The sequence below is a fragment of the Dermacentor andersoni genome, chromosome 2 (assembly GCF_023375885.2).
Source record: "Dermacentor andersoni chromosome 2, qqDerAnde1_hic_scaffold, whole genome shotgun sequence".
Lineage (NCBI taxonomy): Eukaryota > Metazoa > Arthropoda > Arachnida > Ixodida > Ixodidae > Dermacentor > Dermacentor andersoni.
In genome coordinates, this window is record NC_092815.1 from 92,675,759 (window position 1) to 92,694,326 (window position 18,568).

The 18,568-nt window shown below is 43.9% G+C and overlaps 1 protein-coding gene across 4 annotated transcripts in view; it reads right to left on the reverse strand.

Moving 5' to 3' along the window:
- LOC126542030 (uncharacterized) overlaps window positions 1–13,072 on the reverse strand; it is a 35,262-nt gene extending 22,190 nt beyond the window's left edge. The window contains exons 1-2 of one of the 4 annotated variants that reach the window (XM_050188998.3): window positions 11,681–13,072; window positions 3,262–3,405 (exon numbers count right to left, since the gene is read on the reverse strand). In XM_050188998.3, coding sequence (XP_050044955.1) covers window positions 3,262–3,341 — 80 coding nt within the window. In that variant the 5' untranslated portion in view covers window positions 3,342–3,405; window positions 11,681–13,072. Of the gene's footprint in view, window positions 1–3,261; window positions 3,406–9,770; window positions 9,795–9,864; window positions 10,777–11,680 lie in introns of those variants that run through there. The other 3 variants (XM_050188999.3, XM_050189000.3, XM_055076796.2) reach the window with 3 other exon arrangements.
- Window positions 13,073–18,568: the final 5,496 nt, after the last annotated feature.

Below are 18,568 nucleotides of genomic sequence, written 5' to 3' on the forward strand. Positions count from 1 at the left end.
TACTTTGAGACATCTTATGGCTCGTGTAATGATGTGAGCTAAGTGAATTTTTATGTAACTCTGGTTTACTCCTCGATCCCACGCCATGAGAGCTCTTTCACTGAATCCGGATGCTCTGAAACATAGCTAGCAACATGGCTGTCAGCTTCCAATAACTTATCATAGACTGCATGTCAACACCAAAAGCTTGAGTGTTTAAAAAATGGGAAACAGTCAATGTTCGTGCATCAAGATATGCTCATAAAAAATATTATGCCCTCAAAGTATGTGTCGTGAATTGGCAAAATCCAGCATTACAGGGTGCTGCATGCGACGTACAAGTTTTCGACTTGAACTGCTACCCGAACTTGATGCAATACAATGCTCATTGCACCAACATACATGTTCTAGCAACACAATTATTTGAGTCCCTGACAAGTATAGCCTTAAAGGGACCCTGAAACGATTTTGGCGATTTTCTACAAACGTACTGAGTCGTTAGAGTAGGTCCTTCTGATCATTAATTGATGCATCTAAGTGCTCTGCGTAAAGCGTGTAATTTATTATAAGGTTTTAAATATACACATCGCTGCCGATCGTAGCACACTGCTCGGCGGAATTTTAAGCCGCCCCTACCCATATGATGCAAATAACCCATATGACGTCACGTGGGCGAGCTATCTGATTGGCTGACCAGGGCGCATGGTCGATAATTTTTCCAACTGTATGGTAAACAAATAATCTTCGTAATAGTTGGAATGTTAGTTCATTTGTTTTTATAAAAAGAAAGTAACATAAAGAGAATGCAAAAGAACAATTTTTCAGTACACTTCAGCACTTCCGGCACACAGCAAGTGTCGTCTGCTTGTGTTACAACGTACTCCATTTTGACGAGAGCTCCGCGGTCAGAGTCGGTCTCAGTCTTTTCGCGAGCACTATGATTCGACTTTGTTGCCTTGTGGACTGCAAACCTAGCGACTGGCAATATGTCAAGCTGCGACATCGTGTCCCTCTGCAAGGCAGTATACAAGCGAACTGGCTGCTGCGCAGGGGACTGCCGGTATCCGATCGGCGCCAGGATTTGCGCGTTTGTGGCCGTCACTTTACACCGGAAGATTACTAACGCAATACCGTTTCGCGAGTCCAGTATTAGGGCAAACGCAAGCGCAAGGGGACAGGGTCTGGCCGCTTGACTGTGCCGGGATGAGCCACGAGATGAGCAGAAGGGCAAATGTGAATGGTCTGCACGGTGCAGCCACCTGGTGGCACAGCGCTCAACCATACACAGTAGCAGCAACGAAGTGTATTCTTCTTTGCTGCTGGTGTGTATTTTTCGCAGGAGTGTAATCATCAACACGTTGATTTATATATGTTTAAAATGCTTTACACTTGGTTAGAGCAATATTAGCGCTTTGTTTGACTGGTTAAGCGCTGCGCCAGCAAGTGTCTGGACCGTGCAGACCGATCAGGCTGCTCACGTACGTCTAGGTTAAAGTTCCTTCATCAGCTTGAGTTTATGCCTCCAGTCATTTGCCGAAATGACCAGCTTGCCTGTTTTTAGCGGAGTACTGGACACGTTTGGCGCTACGACAGAATGCTCGCAACGCACGCTGCTTCGATAGCTCTCGGTCGACGGCCAAGCGGCTAGCGGAAAGGTCTCGCGCGGGAGGGGGCGTGCTCCTAAACAACCGGAAGTGAACGATGTGACGTCGCATCGTGACGCTGAACCAGTGAAGGCGGAGCTTAGCGCTGCTCGCTCGGCGAGCGAGTTGAGGAGGAAAAGCATAGCTAGGGAGGAGGGTAACTTCTAATCGCTTGCAGCTCCATTAATACGTAACGCTTCACTTAAATTGTGGTGCGAATGTTCTACTGAAGCTGTACCCTACGCGCCTACAAAATTTGTCCGAACCGTTTCAGGGGCCCTTTAATTATGGCCACACAAACTTCCGTTTTTTTTTTCTAACACGCACATGCCCCTGTTTTCCATTTTCATCAGTATGAGAAGCTCAGCAATTTTGCTATTGTAAACAGTTAACAAGCACTTGGTTAACAAGAGTACAGCAGTATGGTACAGTCCAGTGTGCTTCTTTACATACACTCAACAAAAGAGATTCATGAATTGGAAAATTGTCATACACCCAACAGTAGCAAGACACTACAAAGGAAACTCATATGGGTGGATGACAATTTTCCATTTTATGAACATTCCTCCACCTTGAAGGCTTCCACAGAACTGATTGGCAAAAGACATGTCATGAGGCTTCAAAAGTGGTCTACTCTGACAGTTTTGACACAGGATGCATACTATGTCAAATGAGAGCACTCATTTTGTAACAACAAAAGTAGTTGTGAACAATGCTACAGTTCACTAACTGGGTTCAACCATCAGCAAACACAAGACTGACTGATTGACCAAGTGGCAGTTTCAAGCCGCATGGGCAACATTATCATTAAGCCAGTATAGAACAGAAAAAAAAGTCACTCTCTTTTACGTATTCTTGAAGAACAAGTTTTGTTGCAACAGCAAAGAGCAAATACTTTATGCCACATTCAAACAATAGACTATAATTATAAGTATGGTCAGAATAATTTTCTCTAGGCTTCACAGGAGACGCGAAATTGTTATAAAAAATTTTCTGAAGCTCGAATTAACTGCCGCCTTTGAGTTTGCTATCAAAGTGCACCTGCAGAAGGACTGAAAAGTAGGCAAGTTGGAAGCTATCCATTCTTGGGCAGCGCACACATTAACTAAAGGACCAGTGCTTGTCCTGTATTCTTTCTCGTGTTTCGTTTGTATGTGCACTGCCCAAGAATGGAAAGTGCACCTTCATTGACTTGATACAACGTTTGATAGTTATCTGCACATGAGATTGAAAAACGATGCTTCATAATAGCACAGGGGCTGTGCAGCAAAAGGCAATATGAATGTGTGTGCAGTTGGTGAGTGCACGTATGCGACACTTTGCAGTGCCCGCATGGCGGCTGGCGCACGTCTTCACTCTGTTTCAGAGTAATCTAGCACTACAGCCTGGTGCTAAAGTTTATGCCAGTCCACCAAAAGCACAACTATATTACAAATGCAAGTGTGCCCTTGCCAGGTTTACTTTTGTGTCGCAGTATTGGTGTTGTCTGCTCAATTTGGAGCAGTCTATACAGAACATGCTGCACAGCATGCACTTCAGTGCCAAATAATTGCCAAACAATGAACAGGGAACACACACACAGGGATATGAAGCTCTGTCATCAACAAATGAGCACAAATGAGACAGAAATGCTGCCCACCTTGGCTCAGGCGGTGGCCTGAGAAGAGGTCGTGGAAGAGCCTGGCCGAGGATCCCTCGAAAAAATGGGTTGGTCTCCATGATTTTAGCCTATTGCAAGCAGTCACTTTTACTACCAGTGAACAACTGCCTCCATACCACCACCCTGCAACGGGCACAGGTGCTTTTATTAGATCATGCCTGTTAAATCCGATATGAAATAGTTTCTATGAGCTAAACCTTGCAGCAGTCAGATTGAGTCTACAAGAACCATTACAACACCAAGTGCTGCATAGTTTGTGAGCGACACAAAGTATGTCAGATTTGTCTAGCTATCGAAGCTCATGTTGACTACTGCACTACATTTCATGACATGCTGTTTATTTACAGCTTAATACTGTGACTTCTTTAGGCTTGTTGCGCAGCTCAGAAATAGCAAAAAGGAAGGTGGAAGGGGCAATGAAAGGTAACGGGGAACAGAGTAAGCGCTCACTCTGCTCTCCGTTCCTCTTCATTACCCCTTCCACTTTCCTTTTTGCTCTTTCTGAGCTGCACTACAAGCCTAAAAAAGTCATGACATACGAACTCGCCCAAAGTGCCATGCTTTTGAGCTTAACGTTTGCTTAATCCAGGGTAGCATCAACCACGTTGGAAAACTGCATGGCACATGCTAAAAACACATATACAAAACAAAGTATTGTTTCAAGTGTGTATCATATTAGCAGAAAAGATTCATGCATGGAAACCAACACAGTATCATCGGAGGCCATGTTGCTGTAGGGTGTTCATGCCCCCCCCAGCCATGTAACACACTACAAGGGGCCTTTACGGGACAATAAATGATGCTGAAGATGATAATGAGGTCGGCGTTTCTCCTATACTGTAATCGGAATAACTTAATGAGCTCTCAATTAGAACAGACACAAAAAGAAAAGTAATAAACCAGCATACCCCCTCTTCCCACGTACGAACATGCAACAAAATATTCTAAAGAGAAGAGAAAGTTGCACAGTGCAAGGACCATCTAATGGTAACATTTTCAGAGAAATTGACTACACATATGGGTCCGCATTTTAGAGAGAAAAAAAGAAGTATGCAATTCTTTTTTTGCATACTGGCATAATGTAACGCATAGTAGGCATAGTGGCAAGGCGACTGAAGTGGGAGAAGTAAAAGTTAAATGTCTGTCCACTTTACGTGACTTGTCCTTTGTGTTCTTTTCTTACATTTGCAACATCTGCCAAACAGCCAAAGCAATCATACAACATTAAGCTAAACATTTTGCTCTAACCACTTCAATGTTGCATGCTCTGCAAACTGTGGATGGGAGTAATGTGCAAAGTAGTTTGCATTCTACCCATGCAATGCGCAGCTTTCAAAAGATTTAAGTGCCAACAGACAGCACACTAAGAAAGAACAAAGACAGGACAAGGCGCTTTTGAAAGCTATGAACCAACTAGCCCCACAATGTGTTCTACTGTAATGTGCAGCCTTGCTATTTCCTTGTGTGTAACCTAAGTTGGTTGTACAATTTGCAAATAATCATTTGGAGGCAAGCTATACAGGTGATAACAACACAGCATGGGTAAACACAAGTGTGACTGGGAGCTTCAGTAGTAATACTTGTCTTTTACATAGCCCTCATATTATTCCACAACAATCTTCCACAACCTGAGCCCACAGAATGCTTGCGCAGATATCAATCGGCAAGTGAAACAGAGCGGTGGGAGAGGTGGTTAAGTAAGGTTAATCTTGAAGGTGCTTATCAGTTAAAACGAATGAAACAAGGACAGAGAAGACAAATAATGCTAGTGCTGACTCCCAAGCAAGCTTATCAGAATGCTTTCTTTTCTTTTTTTTAGTAAATTCAGCTCAAAGAGAGTGTTAGCTTTTCTTTCTTTTTTTCCCTTTGTCTTGTTGGCACCATTCCAAAATTTTGAAACAAGTTGATTTTCATCAGTAATATCACTGGTGTTGACTTACAAAAAATAAACGAGTACTGAAGATCTAGTGTAATCTAGTGTAAGAATAATGCAGTTTAAAACTGTTTACGTGCTTTCTGTCTTGTTGTGCTGCCCCATGGATAGCCACAGCATAACCACAAAGCATAAACCAACGCTCTGCCCTCAACATACTAAGCAGCTCTCACCAAAATAGGAGCTAACGTCACGCAATTTATGCGTGAAGTTCACCTATGTGCAAACTCCCCAATACCATAACACATATAAAAAAATGATGCAGCTGCATGAAAAGTATAATTTAAAAGCTGGTAAGACTGCAGTCACAAACCTAAATTTTAAATTTTTCTTAAAAACCTTGTGCTTATATCATTCCCTTGAACAATTAATACTTTTTACACTCTCACATTCTTATTGCACCAGGTTTAGTATTCCAAAGTGATGTGTGCCATCCTCAAATCCAACACAACTCAGCAAGACAGAAGTTCACAGGAAGATAAAACGTTTTGAAGTAATCGGCAATGATCGAACAGGGAATGTCGCCGAGGCACTAAACTTTGCCTCCGTTACTTGCCGACGGCAGAGGTTCAAATGAAAACATTGCTTCCTTTTGCCATACCACTATGTCCGCCCATAACCCCTGTAGGTACCAATTTCCTGGATGGTGCCAATTGTACCAATTTCCTGTGGTTTCCTACAGCAAAGCTCTCCTGTACCTCTGCCCGATCATAAATACTTCTCACAACAGTCCATCAGTACAAAGCATGCGCTACGCATCACATTTACCACTATGCATAACCTTTAGGTGTAATACCCTGTGCCTCATACAGGATTACCGAAAAAGGTACCAGTAAACTCGAAAGGTAGGACTACAGAAAGAAGTAAGTGTGTGTATGGAGTATTGAACATTCAACAATATAAACATGCGCTTTTCTATAGTGAAAACATTAAAGAGTTAATAAGTAAACAATTGGCATCACTATACGAAATCTTTTTGAAGTTTTACTAACACCCATGCATGGTTGTTGACAGTATCGTAAAACATCTCTAACTGCACTAATGTAGCACTACACCTATGCATGTCACTTGCCGGCTATATTTCCTAGACAATAACTCCCTAGAACCCGTTGGGCATTGCGTTTGCACAGTAAGAGGGGTGTTAAAAAGGCTTATTGATAAAAGCATTCTAGCTGCTGCATGAACCAAGTGAGAGTTTGCTTTTGCAATATGGGTTTTACGGAACTGAAATTGTGGTTTCTTATAAGACATGAGTTCATTCTTCATTCAAAAACACACTGCTTGATTCAGAGGAGCAGTGTATCCATGTAAGTGCATAATAAAACTCAAAATATTGGGAATTAGATGTTCCTTCTTTTATACACAGATCTCTTGCTTGTACAAGCAGAATGAGGAATACATTTCCAGCAACAGCGTGACCATGCAGGTTCTGCACCTACAATAATTCACAGGGCCACCCTTCAACAGATACATTCACATGAATAACTTTGTACCTTCTCTAGCGAGCATTTGCAGGCATGTTGGAATAACTAGAGAGAGAACACTAGTCATGTAGTACAGTGTAACAGGGAGTAGGCCATCCCAAATATTTTTACCGGATTTTATCACAGAAGAGAGGATGTTGCAAGCAGGGGCCCTCATATTTTGGACAGATTATTTTAACGATATCACATCTATATATTCCGTCTTAACATGTAGTGGTCAAGCATGTAGTGCAGCGAAAGCTATGGCTCTTTTAAGCAAATCAAGGGGAAGAGTCGGCTTTGTGTTTCAGAAAGCGGAAGGGGTTTCGTTCATCGTGCACTGCTAATCCTCTGTTGGCATCACTGAGAGGTCGAATAGGCAAGATTTTTTTCTGGTTCTCATTGCTAATTGGTGAAGGCAACCCTTACACACACAAAAAAAAGAAGTTTACATCCTTTTGGGCACATCTTGTCCCCAAAATATAGTAGTCGTCTGTGTTGCTTGCATTTCCTGTCTTCAGAACTCTGCTACTTTTCTGTCAAGAAGCAGGGTAGCCAACCGGAACTACCTCTGGTTAACCTCCCTGCTTTTCTCTGCATTATTTTCTCTCTCTCTCTGTCAAGAATGCAATGCTGATAATGCACAAGCCATTTGTGACCTGGAAGTACCGGGTGCAGAGCGTTAAATGAAAGGCACGCAAGATACATTGCTAATAGAAAAAATAGGCAGGGGTCAGACAAAGTAAACACGCTGAGTGGCTAAAAGTTACTGGCTGGAACGCCTACAGCCGAAGTGACATCATGCCTGTCACTAAGTCACACAGCAGGGCTTGACAGCTAAGGATAAGATTAGCAGATAAGGGGTCCAGCAGGTCCCCTCTCTGCAGTTATATTCAACATGCAACAAGTGTGCCTTTCTTATTTTGCTTGCTGTTTCTTACTTTAGTAGTCTATGTAATTCTCATGACAATCATGACTAGAGTGGGCACTTGTAATTATCTGCTTATAGGCTGAACTAATCTGAACTGCATTAAACCAACTAAAGCAATAGAATATGCCCTAAACATTAATAAGAAGTAATACTGCACTGGGAGCGAAATGCATGCATGCCCCTTTGTGATTTCACACAGCACATCACATGCATGAAACCAAAATAAAAGCATTTGAATGTCAAATGTAACTGCAGTGCAGCACGGTTCAAATGCCTTGCACGATGGACATGGGAATGACTAGATCACTGCATATCGTGCTTAGCAGTGTGGTCTTCCCACAAGAAAGCAGTGCAATTATTAATGAAAAAGCGAAGTTGTAAGCTAACTGAATGCCAGCCTCTTTAGTTCTACCCGTGAGAGGATATGGTTTTCAGTCAGAGTGGAGTAGGTGAAAAATTAAACGATAAAAAACGTGGAAGTTTTATGGCAGTTCAAGGAGCTCTGCAAAACTTTTTGAGGCTAGGCCTGGTTACTTTAGAACACAAATACAAACGGGTTTACCCAGGAAGGTGACCTATGCGTGACATGCAAAAATGCTGCAGAGAGAATTCGGCACATGTTGTCCCAATGTTGGAGTTTTCGTAAAGCACTAAGACCTAAATGTAGCTACGAGAGAACGGCGAACGCATGTAATAGCTATTTAGAACTTTAGTAAAACCACGAGTAGAGAGGGAGCAGGGTGACACGGAATAAAGATGTGTAAATCCAGCCATAAAATAGTGGGCACACATACAAAATAAGGTTATATTGCCATATCAAAGTAGCAGTTAAACATTTCCGAAGTACCCTATAAAGCATGGCAGCACAATCCGCCGCCCTGTTTCAGAGAATGAACCACTCATTATCATCATCACTCATCTTCCCCAAGCCCATGCGCCCTACGGGCAGTAATGTTGTGACGTGAAACGCAGCCGTACGCATATGTTTCACGCCATGGTCATGCCGTGGGCTCGGGCTTCACACAACAGTCTGCCAGCATGCCAACCTCCTGCAAGCGTCACAGATTAGAGGCGGCATGTTTACTACTCCGACGCTGCCTACCGCATGGATCCCTGTCGCGATTGCCGACTGCTCTCGGTCGTGCTGCGGTCGCAAACGATCGCGTCCCCTTGAACAACTCGCGTCGGCGGAAGTGTAACCAACAGTGCGAGCCGTACTCGCTCAAGCAGCAAAAGTGGCCTCCGCCGTGTCCGCGCGGCGCTGAAACTGCAACGAATCGGCGGCCTGAGCGAATTGTAGGTCACGCACTACGCCCAAGCGTGTTGGGCAAACGTCGCCGGTGGATGCGACGGCCCGCGAGACAAAAACACGACCACAGTGCTCGCTTCGCACCGTCAGCTGCCGCGCGCGCTACCAGCGCCCTAGAAATAAAAGGGCGGACAAATAATGCGGTCGACGTAGGAAACGCGAAAGCGCGAGATGACACCACGACTTCTGGATTCCTTCACGACACGGACATCTTGCCAGATTTTAGTTTTCTTTTGTTTTCATGTTGTACGAACTTAGTAAACAGTTGACCGGTTTGCTTCCAGGGAAGACAAGCTTGACACGAATGGAGCGTAAACGTTCGAATTGCACAAGGCGCCTGAAGATCAAGTGGAACCGCAAAGGCGAATCGAAAGTGGCTTACTACATAATCCTACGTACACTGCAATCGAAGTCATTACGAGCTATTCAGTATAGAATATAACTGCGGCTTTTGACTCATTGTCGGCAGCTATTGACACGCACGCACATTCGGCGCAGAAGCCTTGTCGTAAGGCGAAAAAAGCCTACTCTTAACATGAAAGAATCATTAACCGGCGGACTCCTGGCATGAAATGCAGTACAGGGCCTGCTTTTAATACTGAACAACGCGTGGTAGAAGTCACGCGATGCCAAAGGCACCACCAGCCCCATATTACAAGTATATCGGAAATGCTGCGTTAGAAATCTTAATCTTGACAACAACAACGTAAGCTTGAGCGGACGGCGAGCCGTCGTCGGTCGCTGACCCGACCGGTCATTTCTATCAGCGCCAGAGCACTTCGCGTAGAAAACGGCCGTACGGACGGCCACAACGCGCCAAAACATAAGAGCGATGTCAAACAGAAGACGAACCATTCACAGCGACCTTGTAGCACACAACGCACGAGCAAAACTACAAAGAAATCAGTAGAAAACATTCAACCAAACAATTAGCTGACGAGCCGACCTTTCAATTAAAGGCATCGCAGCCATCGGCTTACTTGGATGGCGCTCTGTCGGTCGGACGCTCCGGAACGGGCTGGCTCACTCGCTTCTGCGGACCACTCACATTTTTCATCACAGTGCAATAACAAAAGCAACTTTGAAAAGAAGTCAGAGATGTGCCAAAAAAAAAACAACAAATCGAGAACTCAATCGCGCCCCAACGCGCCGTGTCGTTTTCAAAATGGCGAACTTTTCGTTAATTACCGTCTCGGGTTTTCGTCTGCCGCCCCTTCTTTCTCTTTGCTACCTAGCTGCCTTGCGACGACGGCGATGGACAACGCCGCCGCGGGAGAACATTTTTGTTTTGTTTTTATTGCGCAATCCTTTCTGATCTTTTTTTTTTCTTCGCAGTGGTCTGCTTCACGTACCGCACGTTTAACCGTAAGTACTAGACGCGCGCAAGAAAACATTCTCAATAATTAATCCGTAATTGATTAAGATTCCGTCTACTGCGATCTTATAATCTCTCTTCTAGAAGATGCAGCACGGCGTGATCGCATCGGCTGCTTTCTTAAACAGCGATTGGCGCGACTTTGCAGCGACACGTAACGTTGACTCTAAAACAATGGCCTGGAACATCTTAGGGCAGACACTCAATGCAGACGTACAACTCCGACAGCTGCTGGGTTTAGAACACATGGATCGCACCGAACAAAGAGATGCCGAGAAGGGAGAGCGCCAGTACACGATAAAAAAAGAAATGAGAAGGAAAGGGAATAAGCGACGCGGGGGGAAGGCAACACTGCTGCGCCTGCTTGGGCCGCTGCTCCTTCCTCCTCCCCAGCGCAGACATGTCCCAAGCCATGCCCATGGAGCCGGCGAGTTCATTCCCTCCCCCACCATACACACCTCCTGCCGTCGTCAAACACACACACACATTCAAAATGTCTATCGCTATCAGAAAACGACGGCGCACGAGTAGATGGCGACACATACCCATTTTTTCCTGCAACACAAAATGAGCTTTCATCTTCATAAACTCTTCTGAATATCATGTAATGAAAGTAAATGAAGAACTGAACGCTCCTTTAAAATCGTCAGTTCTGCTTTCTTTCGTAATTGCTTGCCCCACACGAATTAGATGTATAACTGCTACAGGCGGCGAGGAACTACTGCAGCCGCGCGAAGGAACGACACGCTACGAATGACAATCAGGCCCACGGACGTGACTGCGCGCTATCCGCCTGTGATGGAAACACTAAACTCTATGTAGGTTTCGAAAGCGGCAGCACCGGCGCAGTCTTCGATCCGCAGTCTTTTTCGATCGAAGTCCTCGTCGCCAATTGCAATGACTACTAATTCCCCCTCCAACGCCCCTCCCCCACTCCTAGCGCCGCCTCCTCAGGACCGGCGAGACGTGTGAACATGAAAAGCAAACATGCACAAAAAAACAAGACAAACATGGCGATCCGACTATTGTTTCGCCTATCACGAGCTTTCGCATTTTTTTTCTTCCTCGGCGAAGGCGCATTACATGCCTGGACGCATAGAATGAAGTAAAAAAAAAAAAAAAACCCGAGCACCACGCTCAGCTGTTTTATGCGAAAGCGACGTGCAGAAAAAAGAACCAAAACCCACGTTCTCTTCGCACTCCCAATATTTCGACAGAGGAAAAAAAAAAAAAAAAAAAAAGACAATTCCGTTGCGTCGATAGCGAAGGCCGCCGGAGGCTTACAAACGACCTGCAAATGCAACGCCCAGACTGAATGCAACGAGAGCGCGGCGCTGGGCATCATTAGACCGACGGTGACCCCAGAGTCAGGAAAGTGGCCGCTTACCTCCATCTGCTCGGCGCCGGCATCCAGATCAAAAGTCAACACATTTAGGCTTAGCAGACCTCGATTATCCCAGGTCAGAATCGTGGGTCTACGGCGGAATTTGTGTTGCACGCGCCGGCACAAATCCCGAATCCTACGTCGCACAAGCACTGCTTTCACTCGAGTGTCAGAGCGCCTGGGGCGCCGATGCTTCGTTGGGTGCCGAGTGGCCGCCGGCTCCGATGTGAATTCGGTCGCTGACGGACAGTCAGTCTTCCCGGCTCTACGGCTATTCGAGATGCGACGGACACAAGAAATCGGGCGATGCAGCGCGTGGTCGCGTCTCGATGCCTCAAGCAGCGGAGCCTTTCGATGGGGATGGCTACTCCAGTGGTTACGCTTTCTTAGGTTTGTGCTGGTTACCGCTGGTTAGCGGCCGGAGAGTAGCAAAATATAAGGCTAACATCCAGCAATATGGCCGCCGCCCACGGCGACAAGAGATTCTGGAGAGAGGAAGGCTTTTCGCTCCCGCTTCTCGGATCGGACGGCGTTTTTGTTTCCTTTCGTAGGGGGCGCGTTCCGCACCGAGCGTGTGCGTGCGCTCCGCTCTTGACCTTGTAGGCATAAATTAAGGGCTGCTGAGCACTGCACCGCAGTGTTTCTCGTGAATTTATTTTCCTCGTTAGTGGTCTGTTGGAACACATTGTGCGGATCATTAAACTAGTATTAATCGAGCACTTTATTGTTATACGGCTAATTGCCCATATCGTAGCACCGGCGATCTCAACCTCTATTGCGATTGCTAATTTTACGAGTCTTTTTTTTTTTTCTTTGCTGTTTTCTTAAGGCAGTCTAAACGAGAAGCCTAGGCACTTATGTCAAACGTTTAAAGATGAGAAAATTCTTCTAAACTACGTTGATAATCATTAATGTCAAGCGTTGATTAATTTGTTAATTTTAGTCGCCAAGCTGCTGCATCTGCCTACCGCAGTGGTTGCGCTAGTGCGCAGCTCCGCACACGATCATTCATTTATTCCTCCAACATTGGAATTTGTTTTTTTCTGCTGAGAACCGAACCTGCGACCAGACTTTCCTTAGCCGAGTGTAGCTTCATACCTAATATTACGATCCTATTTGTAACATACTAATATTACACACACACATGTGCACAAGGTGTTGAGCAGTTAGAAGCAGGGAACCTACAAAAACTTGTCAATTGATTTAACTTACCACATGTTCCTACAGGGCTTCTCAAACTATGCATGTAACTATCAGTATATCTAGTAATCTTTATGTATTAGGAATAAAGAAGCAACATGAAATTGCTGCAACAGCAGATTCCAAGCCAGTCGAGCTTCTGCATCACTGTTACACTGTACCAAGTCATGCCACCCTTGTAGTGGTGATGTTAAACTTGTATTGATATCCAAAGACTTTCTACATTAAAGACATGTAACGTTGTTGCAGTATGAACTTGCATGTTAACAAAAACACCAACATCATTCTCACTCCCCGTTTACTTTCTCAGAAAGTATGCGAAGGGTCAAGCAAGATACTATGTTAACTAAGGAAAAGTTAATTATGGTGAAAGAAATCTTAAAACTTGTTTGGGGATAAAATTAAGTTCCAGATTAAAAAGAGAATCAGCTGCATGCTGCACAGTATATAATGAGAGATAGTTGAAGATCAATCTCCTGTGCCATGCATGCTACTGACCACCCATTTCAACAAACTTCACTACTCATAATTTGTATTACGCACACATTTAAAGCACATCAAATTCACCACAGCATGCTCCATGCCACTTGTACTGTGCTTGAAGCAAACCGTATCCCTGTATGCATGAAATCCTAAATTCCGTGGACGAAAAGCTCCAGAAGCTTTCAACACATGTAAAAGCAGTGCATTTTGTTCTAGCTTTGCACAACTTCACACACATTTTATGGACTAATATAATTTTTCACTCTTATGGCATACAAGTGTGATGTACATAATCGGATTTTAACACAGCAGATGGAAATTGACTAATTGCCTGCATGTCCAATCGACTGATCACAGCAAGATAGTCATGATAGAGGGAGAAACGGGGAGCGAGGGCATTGTAAGTGCCTCGGAGCATTGTGGGCAACTTAACTATTCCATGGTCTTTGATGAAATCAAAGAGTGAGGAAGGAGGTTAGCGGGCAATAAAGGAAGACATATGCAACAAAAGGGAGCAAAGCAGCGTACATACTTGAGCAGGTTAGTTCACGACTTGAGCAGAAATATTGCAAAATAACGGACGAGAAAAGGGCAGACAACGGTGCTGTCCTTTTGCATTTTGCATCTTGAAGACAGCACTGTTGTGCCCTCTTCTTACATACTGTTATCTTGTGCCATTTCCGCTCAAAAGGGAGTGAAAGTTCGTTGTGAAGCTGTGGGCCTCATAGAATGCAAGGCACTGGGTGAGCCCAGTGCTATCAAAAAGAAGTCATCATGTCATGGTGCGTGCATGCATGATAATAGGAATGTGAAGAAATCAAGTCATGCACATGCAGTAATAATTAATCGTGATGGAATTTAAATTTAGGCAATGATATGGTCAAGTACAAACAGTTGAACTTGCAGCATGAACTGATCTGCGATGCTTGCTTCTGTTGTCACTCACTCAAATTTTTTTAAGGTCCTAGGCAGATATTTTGCCCAGACTTACCATCACTTGAAAGGGGGGTGGGGGGAAGGGGAAGAAAAAGTAAACAACATGCTAACATGACAAGCATTGCATGTCACCTACCTAGCACATTGCAAGGTATGCAAAAAACAATAACTTTACATTCATACAGCATGTCCACTATCAGCACAGACTTGAGTAATTCGCAGAAATGATGCACAAGAGACAGGTTACTTTTTCAGCAACTTGCTATGAATGATAGCAGACAGTGGAAATTGAATTATGGCTACTAATAAGATATTCATTTCATGAAAGTTCATTGTGTCTTCAAAACTTCAGGACCCATTTGCACTGAAATACAAGGGTTTCTCATACAGTCTTACAACCCTCTGCTTTAGAAGTGCCCTTCTGGGAAAAAAATTAGTGCAATACCAAAGCACTTTGACACAATTTGACACACCTTGAAATTGCAACACTTGGCCGCAAGTAAATAATTAAAAAGATATTGAGAGGTACTTTAGAAGATAAAGATGTTGACCAGTAATTAGTATACGCTTCCTAATGTCTATAGGCATACATAATGTGTTGCTCAAAAAATAACCATCTTATCTCCTCTGTAGAATATTTAATGTATTCACTGAAACAGCCAGTACATGAAGTATTCTGCCTTTTCAACATCTATGTACTAGCACAAATGAGACACAGAATGTGATTTCTACTGCCAAAATAAAACGGCACATGCCTATAGCTATGACCCAATATAATAATGTCACCAGTCTAAGAGGTCAGTCATCCGTGTAAGACATAATGACATCTTGTTAAGTGTTGACACATTTTTTATTCTTAAAACACTTGCAATATTTTATTGCAACAGTTTGAACACCTGTAGTTACAAGCGTGGAGAAATATGCGCAATCTTGAGGTATTTTTATTGATCGTTTTCATTTGAGCTGGCCACTTGGCACATTTTGGATCTGAAAGCACACATGAGGATTGCGGGGTTTAAATAACGTAAGATGCCATCCAAACCAAACAGAATGAACACACAGTTATTGCTAATTTTCACTGCAACAAAATCACCGTAATCACAAGTGGTTTCAGTGCCAGGCAGAAAAAATGTCCTGCACTGCCAACACTGGTACAATGTCCTACCACCAGACTTGTACACATTACAGCAAAAAAGTAACCAATACAATTACTTCTTTCAAAGATGTAACTGATTGCAATTACTAATTACTGCCCCACAAAAGTAATTGAAGCAATTACTAAAAAGTAATGATCATTTTAGTGCTACATTCCTCCCTACACTTATTAACACTGCACGAATACATTAAATAGAATGAGCTGGCCTGGCTTTTTCAATGCATCCTCCACAGCCCACCTTTTCTTGTGAACACATGTGCAGCGACACTGAAAACTCGCTCAATATGTGCACTGGAGAGAGGGGCTGTGTAGCAATGTGTAAACACCCTTCTCAAACGATTGTGGTTACTCAAAGCTATGGTGCTCGAGTCTAGGTTCTCTATGAAGTGCAGTGCTTCATTGTTACTGGGGCTAGGGGAAGGGGTTCACGACTAGGCCAGTGAAAAATCATATTAGGTGATCCCTTGGCATCAACGTCCGAAATTGCCATTGCTCTCGAGTCACTGCAATTTGTCGGCTAACATCTGGTGGACCTTCTCTTCGTGCCCCTCACTTGTTAGCCATTTATACTTAAAGGGGCCCTGAACCTCCCCTTGGGCTTGGTGAAATAACATAGTCTGCGGGTAGCATACGCCTCTATGAACATCTCAGCCAAGTTTTGCTGTCATAGCTCGTAAGCGAATCGCGAAGTCACCTTTCTCTCAAACACTCTCTTTTCAACAGAAGGCCTTGTCCTCACTCTCTTCTAGATGCACTATTTCGTCATTGGACGCACTATTTCATCATTCCCTTAGATGGCTGCTGTTGGCCGATAGCTGACATCAAGTTGCAGTCAGCTAGACGGCGTAGATACCGCGGCTGTCGCAGGGTCCCGTTCCGAGTACACTGGCTAAGTGCACTGCAGCTTGCCGAGGACAGCTGCGTTTGGTTTACGTTTAGCACGTCGTAGGCACCAAAGGCAGAAGTCGCGGCGTCTACATTAACATCCAAAATTAAATTTAAACTGCGTGCCACGGTGACACTTAGAAGGCAAAGCATTGTGGGCACGCCCCACTGCGCCGTAGCCTTCCCAATGCAAGGCACTGAAAAAGGAACGGGAGCACAGTGGAGGCCGTGTTTGATTGCCAATAATTCCGCTTCTGCTGAATGCATCGAAGTATTTTTTGCAGCAAAGTATTTTTGAAGTAGGCTATTTTCACTTCAAATGCCTTTCTCCACTTCGATAAAAAGCAGTTTAGGGCTCCGTTAAACAATGATTTGTAACAGATGCCAGCGAACGTTCTCATTAGTTGAAAAAGTGTCCCATTCTGTAATGTAATTTAATATATTGCTGCATATTATTCAACCCTAGAAATACTGTTTGTGTGTTGCAATAACAAAACCAGGTGTATACGAGTCACGTAATATAACACAGATGAGACATAAGAGTTTACCTGCCATAAACTTCTGTCTATATCAAAGAAGTCATAGACTGCACTATGCGAAGAATTGTTCAGAAACAGCTCTTACCACCTATGAAGGTCGCCTATAAGTACTTTAGGAGAGGGGGTGAGAAAATTATTATATAGGAAAAGCTCAGAGGTCGAGCTTCTAAAAGAAGTATGCAAATATGCAAGCCTGCCATGTTCAGGTGATCAAGGATCGTGATTGTGAACGCCGATTCTGGGATTAACTCATATACGTTTTAATCCCTATGGGCTCTAGCTCCCACCAAATTTAAGTGCTCAAAGCTATGCTGCCTGTCAGAGCTTGTTTCATCAAAAATTTCACTGGTTACATGTAAACAGTTGCTGAAAAAGTAATTGAATTACAGGGAGCATTGCCGAGTAAACAAAGTAAACCTTAAGTACAAAATTGCCCAAAAAACGTAATTGATCACAAGTAATTAATTACATACAATTGGTTACGTACAAGTCTTCCTACTGCTAAGCCTGTTTCATCTTGGGCATTAAACACGAGACCTTGTGCATTTCGTCACCGGTAACAAGGAGGTAACTAGGGTACCCACGCTGAACAATGAAAAAAATGTGTGAGCAGTTGTTTAGTATTATAACAACTCCCATTTCAGTTGGTCCCTTTTCCATATTGTTGAATCTGGAAAAGACTCGGACCAGGCAAGTCAAGTGAGGCACCATTCAACTGAACACGTCAAGAAAACGCACTTATTCAGGTCACTCCACAGTAGACAATTTTAGCTAAGTGTCGCTTACGCCCCCCCTCTGCTCAGATTTGAAGTGCTGAGGCAGTGCAGAGAACAACAGCATTGGTTTCCTGCTTTTTATAATGCGTCTGCCCGAAGCACCATCTACGTGCAGCCTGCTTGGGTGCAAAGCAACAAAGAAGCCTATGTGGATGCAACCCTTGTGCTCAACTGAAGTGACTCTGTAGCAGAGCGAAGGCAGCATTCTATGTTCTGCTGCTGTGCAAGAGTGTTGCAAGCACGCACACTAGTGTTCCCACCGAGCGGCTGTGTGTAAACCATTACGAAAGTGGAGCAGGCCCTAAACACTCAGCTAAAACTCTCTAGTTATAAAATCATGTTGATGGCAAGGTTTCACACAAGTTTGATGGTTTCTTGAGGCCTCCCGAATTCCATTCAAATGAAGTTTTGCTGCATCCCATGTAGCTCTCAAGTGTATACCTATTGCAACTGTTAAGCAACAGAAAACTTCAAGCTGCATAATGATTGGCTCACTGGGCCATGCAACCAATATGTCACCAGCATGTGTCCCAATGTATAAGTCAGGAGAGTACACTGCCAGCAATGTCTTTTCATGCACATAGAAAAATTTGTATGAGTGCGTCACTCAGTATTTTTGATGAAATAAACTTCTAATAAACACAATTTGTGCACATTTTAGTACTTCCATAGTCTAACTCGGTGAGTAGTGGTTTTACACCTCATTCCTGTGCAATTCTGTGCAAAACCTATCCAGTTCTGCACAACTGTGCGGAAAGCTGAAGGTGCAGTACTACAGCATGCCATAATGCAACATTATTGCTGCCATGCCTTCTTGTACGCATGGTTAAACATTTTTTTTCAATACTTGTAAGGACCTTGAAGAGCAATACAAAGGCAGAACATCTCATCGGTAGCATGCAGCTATATTAATCTC